Source organism: Sander lucioperca, chromosome 6, assembly GCF_008315115.2.
Source record: "Sander lucioperca isolate FBNREF2018 chromosome 6, SLUC_FBN_1.2, whole genome shotgun sequence".
NCBI classification, from domain to species: Eukaryota; Metazoa; Chordata; class Actinopteri; order Perciformes; family Percidae; genus Sander; species Sander lucioperca.
Window position 1 is genome coordinate 22,403,490 of NC_050178.1, and position 11,833 is coordinate 22,415,322.

The 11,833-nt window shown below is 43.2% G+C and overlaps 1 protein-coding gene across 1 annotated transcript; it reads right to left on the reverse strand.

The window, feature by feature from the left end:
• Positions 1 to 209: 209 nt before the first annotated feature.
• On the reverse strand, positions 210 to 2,946 carry LOC116051111. Its single transcript, XM_036002218.1, has 2 exons — positions 2,858 to 2,946; positions 210 to 1,402 (listed from the first exon to the last, which is right to left on the reverse strand). The coding sequence occupies exons 1-2, from the start codon at positions 2,944 to 2,946 to the stop codon at positions 298 to 300; spliced, it is 1,194 nt and encodes a 397-aa protein (XP_035858111.1). The 3' UTR covers positions 210 to 297.
• Between the last annotated feature and the right edge of the window lie 8,887 nt (positions 2,947 to 11,833).

The following is an 11,833-nucleotide window of genomic DNA, read 5'->3' on the forward strand; positions in this document are numbered from 1 at the left end:
TAAACATTTATAGTCTAAAAATAAGTTGATATTATACAATACTTGAAAAGGTGCCAAACACAATAACTATTTTTTTAAAACCTGAGATCCAAAACACATTCTTGTGCAGTATAATTTCATTGGTTTACAGTTTACTGTAAAATAACTAATCAGCAGTGCAGAATAGAGATACCTGAAAAATAAAATTTTAAAGACAAATGATAGTACAATCAAGGCACTGCAGGCTGTCAAATAATTATTTACAAATATTAAGCTACAGTGGAAATCAGGATCTTTTTGACATGTAAACTTCTATGCTCAATCAGCATCCTCGTGGATGATTTCCCCCTGCATGTTTACAAGGGCTGCACAGATTCTGAGGATTTTGTCCATTTTGTGTGCCAAGTTGATGGGTACAGTCTGGGAGATTATTTTGAACACTTTGAGCCTCCTGATAACTCTTTCCACATGTATGCGCACATTTGCAATCCTCCTTGTGGCAGTTACATCCTCATCAGACAACTGCCCTCCTTTATGAGTGAACGCTGGTAGAACAAGGTTAATCTTTCTCTCAAACAGCAGATCTCTGATGGTAAAGCCTCTGTCTGCCATCACTTCATCGCCGGGACGAAGATACTCCAGGAAGCCAGACTCCTGAGTGATGAACTTGTCACTACACCTGCCTCCATAAGCAGGAGAAATGAACATAACAAGCCCACACGGGGCAATAGCAACTAAATACTTTATAGTATTGCTGGAATAATAATGGCTGTATGACTCGCCTCTGGAGTCAAGGTTGTGTGGTTTCTGCAGGGTGGTCTCAGTGCAGTCAATGATGCAGGTGGTGTTGGGGAACTTCTCCCTGAAGCACTGAGGCATTGTGCTCCGGATTGTCTCCCTTGGCAGCCAAGGAATGTAGATTCTCATGTGCTCCTCCATTGTGTCTATCCAGTAGGAGAGGATCCTGCTCACCAACCCGTGGGACACAGCAAAGCGTTCTGCAAGATCACCCTGGAGTAGATTCAACTTAAGTTTCATCATGGTCATCAATATTTGATCCATTACGTGCATCTTAAAGTTTGCTTTATAGAACTGTTCCAGATATTTAACATGATCAAAAAAGGCACTGAGAGAAAGGCCTGTGTACAACACACAGCTAGTGTCATTCTTCAGGATGGCATGGGCAAGGGGTTCTTCTCCACCACATTGTGTTTCTCTGTCGCATACATGATTCTTCTTTTGTCCTAATATGTAGGTGTGATCCATCAGTGCCTGAACCTCCCACTGAGTGTCAGCATCTTTATGCGTAGGTGACTCTGACTGTGGAACGGCCTGGTCAGCTTCCTCAACACAGTGGCTGTCATCTGCCAAACACAAGACCACATAAGCCCACAACCAGTTTAGCAAACAACATAAAGCATACCTAGACTACTTACAACTATGTTAACACCAAGCTAATAGAGCAACACCTGTATTAGTGCTCATTCAAATAATCATATTGCATTACATTGCTTCCAATTTTTACAAATGCCCCGGACTAGCAGGGATGAAAAAAATACAGATATATCAATAAATATACAGAGAGAACAAACTTAAAAGACAGTTGGCTTTATCTGAGAGCATACAGGTGAAACTTGAAATATAAGAATATCGTGCAAAAGTTCATTTATTTCAGTAATTATACTTAATAGGTGAAACTAATATATTATATAATGCATGTAATGAGTCTATATAATATATTGGTTTCACCTTTTAAGTTTAATTACTGAAACAAATGAACGTTTGCACCATATTCTATAATTAAACATCCGTTAACTTAGCTGTGTCTGCTAACCTCCTGACACGTCTCCTTGGAGTTGTTATTGGGACTTCGTAGCCCAGCCACTTCTCTGGTATCGGGTGGTCTTCTGTAGGTCTTGTGTTCACGAAATGAAAAGAACAAACATACGGTCGCTTCGGTGGTTTCTTCAAATTTAAAGCTTTTAACCACAGGCGAAGGGATTCCTCATTCTTCGGCGGCGGGTAAAGGTTGAAGGGCGCATCGCATCCACATTCAGCTCTCGTACGCGTTCGGTGATTAAAACACTCCTGCTGTAAATTTTTCTTTTGTACCAGTTATTATGACACCCTCTAACTGCACAAACAATCCCGGTCTTCCTCGAAGCCATAACGATTTCTTAACTTAGTTGTTACGAAGGATTAACCGCTACGGTGAAAAGTGAGTTTAGCTAGCCAGTGAGCGGAAGTGCTTGACCGGAAGTCTCGCACAAAAATCCGTCAACTGGCTGCGTCCGTATTTCCGTTAAAAATAAGGTGAATACGGTTTGCTCATATAGCCTAGTGGTGTGGTGGTGAAGTGCAGTCATGCTGCGTTCATGAGCGTAGGGTAGGCTCAGGTCTACGTCCCGTAGTAGCTTATATTTTATATTTTAATTTAACGTCTTTAATGGTAAGAGACCGCACAGGGATGGATACAGAGCGTTGTTTAAGATTAAATTACAATGCCACATATGGCAGACACCTTCAGATGTGAGAGATTTTTGACTTTGTTGCTTTCATGGGAGCCAGTCCTCACTCTATGGGAGCTCGGCTCCCTCTGGCTCCCACGTAATTTGAGCACTGAGTATAGTATTATATATATTCTGTCTGAATATACCTGTATTCACCCTTTGTGTGAAATGCTCTGCTTAGCGCCTGTCTCTTAACCTCCCCCCTCACATTTCTGAATGCCTTCCTACAGCTGCTTAATAAAAGCTTTCCACACAAACAAACGTACATGTGGCATTAGTCTGAGAAAAATATGAGATTTTAACTGTGTCGGGCTCGGGTCGGGCTCGGACAGAACAATGCGGCCCGATCCACACTCTAATATACGAACTTGGACTGCTCGTTGTCTTCTGCATTGAGAGCAGTCAAGGGCGTTACTTTGAGTTCAACATCGGGGGGGTTGAGCAAAATTTTTAGCATATCAAACACTTCATTTCCTGCATTCTGGTGAATTTTTCTGCAACAATTTGGGCCTTTTCTGCATCAAGTTATGGTGCAAATGTCTTTATTTATGTAAAGGAAATTATTATTAAATATTTGGGGGGAGTTACATTTGCAAGTTCTGAATATTGGGGGGTTGTAAAGCCTATGTGTCTAGTACTTATATGAATGGTTATGCAGGGTGCATGGATTATGTTTGCGTGGTTATGCAATTGGATGATTCCAACATGGGAAAGGTGGACCAGTAACACTAAAAACTAATTACAGAAAGTCCGTAAAGTGCCCATATTGTGAAAAAAATCACATTTTCTGGAGCTTCCACACGCAGACAAACTTTGATAAAATCCATCCATGGTGTTTAGAGTGAGATACGGTTTCTGAATGTGTCCTGCCTTCAGTCTCTGGGTGAGCTGGTCAAAATCTGCACGACTTTCTACGTCACTAGCTGAGACGAGGGGGCTAGGGGGCTAACCATTAGCATAGTAGCTCGTTCTGAATGGCAAAACACTGCTACAACACACACTAGTTCACCCTAATCTCCAAAAGAACTACTTCCATGTCCCTGTTCTGCAGGTATTCCACACAAAGTAGGAAGTGTGCTCTCATTTAGAAGAAGTCTCCCGGCTAATCTTACCTTGTACTACTGAAGTTGGAGAAACAGCTAGCTAGCTCATGTAGTCCTTACCTAGCTACTGAGCGTGTGATCTTACCTAGCTACTGATCATGTGATCTTACCTAGCTACTGAGCGTGTGATCTTACCTAGCTACTGATCATGTGATCTTACCTAGCTACTGATCATGTGATCTTACCTAGCTACTGATCATGTGATCTTACCTAGCTACTGATCATGTGATCTTACCTAGCTACTGATCATGTGATCTTACCTAGCTACCGAGCATGTGATCTTACCTAGCTACTGATCATGTGATCTTACCTAGCTACTGATCATGTGATCTTACCTAGCTACTGATCATGTGATCTTACCTAGCTACTGATCATGTGATCTTACCTAGCTACTGAGCATGTGATCTTACCTAGCTACCGAGCATGTGCGACTGCCAACAAAGATGTTACAGCAGTGAGAGGTCTCACTCTGTAGCTAAAACAGAGACCTGAACACAGGGTGAAAAGAGGAGCTGCAGCAATGAGCAGTACAACTAAAATATGGTGTTTTTTGAAAATTAAACCATGTAAACCTATTCTGATACAATCTCAAAATACAATTATGAACCTGAAATGAGCATAATATGAGCACTTTAAGAACACAGACAGGTTTCTGGTGTGTAATAAAATACCACAAATTTGGGCTAACTGCCTGAACATGAAGCCTTTCACTTCGTTTTCTGTTCCTGAGAATAGTAAGCATGAGCGACAAAACAAAGGTGTATTGTGAAGCTTTGTTCACCTCTCCTTGGCTGCTCATCCCTGTCAGGTTGCATTATGGGTAGCAGGTCGACTGTTAAAGGTTGACGACGGCCTGCAGAGAGCTTCAGGTTCAGTCTGTCGGCAGCTCAGGAGATTTAACCGGCAGCTGTAATCACTATCGACATCAACAGCAGCTTCCTGCTGCTTCCTGCTGTGTGCCTGAGTGTGTGAATGGGACAGTTCCCACCAATCACAGTCCCAGTTCTCCCCTGGGGCATCACAACAACATACATTTGGGGTTTTCAGAGATGATTTACAGCATCAGGTAAAGAAACATTTATATTTTACAAATGTATTATCATGTCTAGTTCTTCAAGTTGTAGCTCAGCAAGCATAACGTGTGTTCCAAAGTGACCACGTTTGTCTCTGAAGTAAAGGCTGGACTACAATAGAGCTGTTTGGAGCAGTTTGTGAACAGAGTTTTCTGTTGGAGATGGTAAGTCCCTTTGGGAGGGACTTTGGGCTTTTTCACTTTGTAAACCTATAACATGCACAAAAAGATATAACATGATAAAACCAACATGACATCATGACTTCGCATAAACATACATGCCCACTTTCTTAAGCCAAGTGGCGTGTTATCTATACGCATTTTTAGCTATCCGCGTGTATGTCTACATAAACATACACGCCACTTTCTTTCGTTATCTGCACACATTTTGAGCACCGTATACAGCTGACGGGTTGGGTTTAGGAAAAGAAGAAAGTGAAGTGATGTAGGTCAATGGAGGCCAAACGGTGTTGATAAACACGATAAAAAGCGATTATGCGTCTTGATAGCACGGCAATAATGGCATACGGATTGGCCTGTCATACATACACCACTTCATGACATCAGTCTGGAAAAGGAAAGGGAAAAAGCCAAAAAGCATAATATGAGCACTTTGAGGTCTCATGCTTTTTCATACATTCCAGCACCTGAATAAAACACGCTCTGTTAAAAAAAGACAAACAAAATACAAAAATTAATCCACTAAATAAATTGAAAAGAATAAAACAGAACCCCAAAATAGTGACTCCCTTCTCCCCTCACCTCCACGCTGTCCACCCTAACCCCTCCACCATCTCCTTCTCCCTGCTCTCGTTGCCCAAACCTCCCCTCACCGCCACGCTGTCCACCCTAACCCTTCCACCATCTCCTTCTCCCTGCTCTCATTGCCCAAACCTCACCTCCACGCTGTCCACCCTAACCCTTCCACCATCTCCTTCTCCCTGCTCTCATTGCCCAAACCTCACCTCCACGCTGTCCACCCTAACCCTTCCACCATCTCCTTCTCCCTGCTCTCGTTGCCCAAACCTCCCCTCACCTCCACGCTGTCCACCCTAACCCTTCCACCATCTCCTTCTCCCTGCTCTCGTTGCCCAAACCTCCCCTCACCTCCACACTGTCCACCCTAACCCTTCCACCATCTCCTTCTCCCTGCTCTCGTTGCCCAAACCTCCCCTCACCTCCACGCTGTCAACCCTAACCCTTCCACCATCTCCTTCTCCTTGCTCTCGTTTCCCAAACCTCCCCTCACCTCCACGCTGTCCACCCTAACCCTTCCACCATCTCCTTCTCCCTGCTCTCGTTGCCCAAACCTCCCCTCACCTCCACGCTGTCAACCCTAACCCTTCCACCATCTCCTTCTCCCTGCTCTCGTTTCCCAAACCTCCCCTCACCTCCACGCTGTCCACCCTAACCCTTCCACCATCTCCTTCTCCCTGCTCTCGTTGCCCAAACCTCCCCTCACCTCCACACAAAGTTCACCTTAAAGCCAGGTTTAATTATTCAGGGGTGTCGTGGGAAGTGGGAAAGACGGTTTTATGCTCGCTCTACTTGTCTGAATTAGGAATCCAGCGAGGTCATGAATAATGACCTGCTTATGAGTCTCAAGGATGCGTCGTCATCAGCGCTCATTAATAAATGTATTGATCTGAAGGTCTTATGACTCTGCAGAGAGTCATGCAAGGTTGCTGGTATGAAGAATGGTGTGTTGACAACAATCCTGAATGTGTGCAAGTGTGCATATATTGTTTTATCTAGCTAGCACACACATTCCTCACATATTGAGAGATTGGCATGGGGTACTTTCCATAAAATCATCTCTCAATGCAAATCAAACCAGCTATTAGGCTAACTGAAATACAACCATGTTAATCTCTAGGTATGGTGAAGGGTATGTGATGACGTGGGGTATGGTGAAGGGTATGTGATGATGTGGGGGTATGGTGAAGGGTATGTGATGATGTGGGGGTATAGTGAAGGGTATGTGATGATGTGGGGGTATGGTGAAGGGTATGTGATGATGTGGGGTATGGTGAAGGGTATGTGATGATGTGGGGGTATGGTGAAGGGTATGTGATGATGTGGGGGTATGGTGAAGGGTATGTGATGATGTGGGGACCAAGGGAACTTTATCAGGATGCATAGTATCCTGGATCCATGAAATAACTGGCCTTTCAAAATAAAAGTCTGCCTGCCTCTATGGGAATTTAACATAGGGGTGTACTGACTTATGCCCCCTGTATTTTAAGGAAGAACATTTATTTATTTATGATACATAATTCACTCACAAAGAAAATTGGTGTCCTTAAAGGTCGGATTTTTATCATTTTTTTAATTAAGGCATTAAGATAAATTTCCAAAAGATGGATTTTAATTCCTCTTTTTAGTCAACTTTAACATGGGTTCATAAACTTATGAGCAGCACTGTAACTATGATCATGTTTGTGTGTAGAAGGTAAACCATTTGTGGGAGCAACTTTCTGACAACGTTTTCGTTCCCTTTTTTGTCCTTGGGAATACACCGTGGTCGACGCGCTGAAACAAGACTCAATAACTCCACTGGTTTCCTTCGTTTCCACCTTTATTTTTAAATCACTCAAACTTTAATGTGATAAGTTTGTCTTTTCCACAAAAAATAAATAATGAACTGTCCTTACCAGTGGGTGAACAAGCATTGACAGCTGAGCAAAAAATAAGTTATAACAAAAAAAAAAATTTCAACTTCAACTCACAATCACGTTTAGTTCTGCACGTTACTTGAAACAGCGGTCAAAAAAACGTGTGGCGGCGGCGTGCCTCTAGCTCACCCAGTAAGAGCGTTCGCCCCATGTTGGCTGAGTCCTGCAGCGGTGTGGGTTCAGATCCAACCTGCTGCCCTTTGCTGCGTGTCATTCCCCATCTCTCTCCCCCTTTCATGTCTATCCACTGTCACTACTTAATAAAGGGAAAAGCCCCAAAAAAAAAAAAAAACGTGTGGCTACAAACCAAAGGTCCCAAACTCATTGACAGCTCCTGGCTCTTATGGCGCTTTTCCATCACATGGTACCAGCTCAACTCGCCTCGACTCTACTCTCCTTTTTTGGTTTTCCATTACGAAAAAAAGTACCTGGTACCTGCTAACAGGTACTTTATGTAGTACCACCTCAGTCGAGGTTCCCAGCGAGCTGAGATGAGCCGAAAAGGTGACGTGAAAGCGACAGACGGGGGTGTCCTGAACAAACCTGCTATTTTTAAACAGTTTAGCCAGCTGTGTGTTTTTTTTTGCTGCCTCCAGCTTCTTTAGAAACTAAATGTGTCTTCTGGCATCAACACACCTTCCACGTTCTGTGTGTGTGTACGTTAGGTCACGGCAGTTTACTGCGGTGCCGCTTGTTGTACAGTTCTGTGGAGGCTCCAGCAGAGCTTTCACCGTAGCCTACCTACACACACACATGCTGGCTCCACGCACACACCAGCGCACAAGTATAAACATCAGGCCACTTTTACATAGGCTACACAGGCTACGGAGAAAGCTCTGCGTGGAGCCTCCACAGAACTGTAAAACAAACTCAAGTGGCCTGATGTTTATACTTGTGCGCTGGTGTGTGCATCGATACGGTAAGACGACCAGCCACGCTGAGGCGGGACTAAAATCTGCAATGGAATGGACGCACAGTGTGGCGAGTAGAGTCGAGGCGAGTTGAGCAGGTACCATGTAATGGAAAAACGCCATTATACACCAGCTGATGCAATTACTGCCCTAATCAGCTGATTGCCAAAAGGCTGTGACGATATGCCATGCACCAACACAAATTATCAGCTCACAATGAGTCCAGTTTACTGCATCCATGCACAGTTTATCAAAATAAAAGTTAACAATGAAATCCTAATTTTGGCTCCAACATCATTTGCACAGAAATCTTTTTATTGTCAAACATTCCCGTCTGTAGGCTGAGATGAAACCACATTACCGTCGGTGCATTCAGGGGTTAACGACCAAACGGCATCGTTCATTGTTCAAATCTGTGATCTTGGTTTATCCCTTGTGTTGTCTTCCCTGTCAACATGCAACTTTTTTTTTTGTATGCGTCAAAATTTAAAATGCAAACTTTTTTTTCAACATTTTGTGGCTTTTCCCGGTGTTTTTTCTTTCCACTTTTTATTTTAATTTTAATTTTTTTAAGATTTTTTTGGGCATTTCAGCCTTTAATGGAAAGAAGGGCAAGATGTGAAAGGGGAGAGAGAGAGGAAGACATGCAGACAGGAAATCGTCACAGGTCTGACTTGAACCCTGGACCTCTGTGTCGAGGCATACACCTCCATATATGTGCGCCTGCTCTACCCACTGAACCAACCCGGCCACGCTATCCACTTTTCCAACCAGCACAATTCTAAAAGCTGTGTTAAAGGTATAGTGGAGGATTTTCCCAAATTTTTCCCGAAAGTCCCACTCCACTTTTTGAAAAAATGCACATGCGCAACACTCTACCTGCTCCCGAGAGGGAACGCCTATTAAACGTGTGCACGAGAGAGCATGCACGAGCCTAGTTCTCCTCGTGCACGCTCTGTTTACAAGTTGCTGTCGGCATGGCTCATACAAGCCTACTTTCCAACAACACTTTTTCCACTATGTCAGACCCGCCACCGGTAAGTCAAAATCTATTTACGACAAGCATCTCTATAGCTAACTTTAGCATGCTACAGGCCAATGAACAAGCTATCGTCTAGCACAGGGGTCACCAACACGGTGCCCGCGGGCACCAGGTAGCCCCCAAGGACCACATGAGGAGCCCTCAGGCCTGTTCTAAAAATGAAAATTGAATATTGATGTTATCTGTTTCCCACCTTGTTAAGTCATTGTTGATAATTATTGTGAGAAATCATTAAGGTGATCAGTGTCTTCACATAGATGAGTATCATTAATCATTAATAATCATATATAACTAAAGGCAAACTGAGAAAATTAGTTATTTCAGAAGAGTGTATCAAACTGGTAGCCCTTCGTATGACTCAGTACCCATGAAGTAGCTCTCAGTTTCTAAAAGGTTGGTGACCCCTGGTCTAGCATCTAAGTTGTTGTTTTTTATTTATTGCTGGTGCGTTTAGAGCTTTCAAGAAGAGAGTCTTGTGGGATCTGATATTGATTACGAGCCCGTGCCCTGTTCATCCCGACTAAGATCCAGGAGGGGGGGGTGCGCCTAGAGGCCGAGGGAGACGAGGTCGGGGCGGGGGCGCAAGAGCCAGCACCAGCCGAGAGCGGGGCGAAGGCGGCCGTGAGAGAGGGGGAGGCAGCGGTCGGGCACGACAACCTTACGTAAACATATCACCAGAATGATTGACAACTAGCAGGACCAATAGTTTTGATGATCCACCCGGAAAAAGAAAATCCTCCACTATACCTTTAACAAATACTCAAAATACATCAATATATTGTGGAAGCTGAAGGACTTCAGGCCTTGATGCAGCAAAACTGTAAAGCAAGTCGAGCTGTTCAGCCATAAAAACAATGTTTTTTTAGAGAGACTTTTATGAGCTTACGTGAGCAGAGATGAGAGAAGATGTAATCTTGTGAAGAGCCTGTGAGATGGGGGAAAGAAAATTATACATAAGATATATAATGCATCAGTATAACGGTAATGATGTTGGTCTTTGATCCAAATGACGGAGACAAAACAACATAGTGCAACTTCAAACAAAGGACACCGGTGAGGATTCAGCGACGTATCTGGCCTCAGAGGATCGCAGTACATTTGGTGCTCGTACCCCATAATGTGCATTGAAAAATGAAAGTAATTTTGAAGTTCTTTTCATGCTTGTTCACTAGGATCGAGAGGGAGACATTTCAGTCCAGATGAAAAGTCACTCAGACATTTACAGCATTTATCCATCTGCACAGAAGCAAACAAAAACCATTAGGGTACAGACACATACATATTGTATGGCTAACAACTAGGGATGTCCCGATCAGGTTTTTTTGCCCTCGAGTCCGAGTCCGAGTCATTTGATTTTGAGTATCTACCGATACCGAGTCCCGATCCGATACTTCTATAATAATTCAACTTTATAATACCTCCAGACTGCAGACATACTCGCGCTTTCCGCTTCAAGCTGCTTCCGTGTTCTACTTTGCCGGCATTTAACCAATAGCGTCTCTGCAACAAAGTGATGTCATGCTGCACGCGTTGCTGTTTCTGTGTGGAGTCAAAAGGGTCTAACTCTGTGCCACCGCATAACTATAGATGTGTTAAAAAATAATAAGAATACATATACATATATATCCCAGTCCTGATCGGGAGGAAACGTCCGATTCCGATCGAGTCTGAAACCACGTGATCGGACCCGATTTCCGATCACATGATCGGATCTGGACGTCCCTACTAACAACTGTGTCACCAAATACAGTTTTGTTATTGTTTTCAATTAAGAAATGACCATTGAGATATCAAATATTGGTAGATTTCTCAAAAATAATGCACCTATAACCCTTTATAACCAGGCATGACAGCCAGGTCAGCATCCCCCGTGAGAAGAGTCTTATCTTGGCAAGCCCTTTGGTGATATACTTACTTTTTTTCTACCCCTTTAAAAAAATACATCATTTCATAACGATGGAGTCTAATCTCCAAAGACTGTACATTTCATATTTTGCATATGTACAATAAATCTTTGTATATCTGCAACGAAGTCTCTCTTGATTGAAATGCTGTTGGCACCATAGACTGTATATAAGAATGGACCAACAGATCCTGTGTCTCTGGACGGAGACCAGTGAAGTCTCTTTCCCGGTGATGGCTGAGCGTTACTGAGCAGCCTCCAACTGAGCTTGAAGACGTAGATGTGACGTGAGCAACCTGTCTGAAAGTTGGAAGTCTTCTGGTAGCTGTGCCAAGAGAAATCTCAATCATTCCCAATCTAGCAGAGACGGAGAGCGTAGGTATGTATGTATGTTGAGATATGTCATGCATGGGATTGATACCATAGGGTTTAACCAAAATCTCAATGTAGCTATCAGCAACATTGGTTTGCATTAAGTTAGCAAACACTAGCCAGTCTGTTAACATGAATATTTGCAAGCCCCCAAGTCTGGTAGCAAATCTATGCATGATTCCATGGTAAACCAGAGTTATAGCATTAGTTATGTTTTCCAGATTCTTGTCATTTATTGTACATGCTACCTAATATTTACCAGTTTT

Coding starts and splice junctions, on each gene's coding strand:
- LOC116051111 (XM_036002218.1), bottom strand. CDS start 2,946: ATGCTAAAAATTTTGCTCAACCCCCCCGATGTTGAACTCAAAGTAACG. Junction 1,403..2,857: donor GAAGACAACGAGCAGTCCAA/GTTCGTATATTA, acceptor TAAGTAGTCTAG/GTATGCTTTATGTTGTTTGC.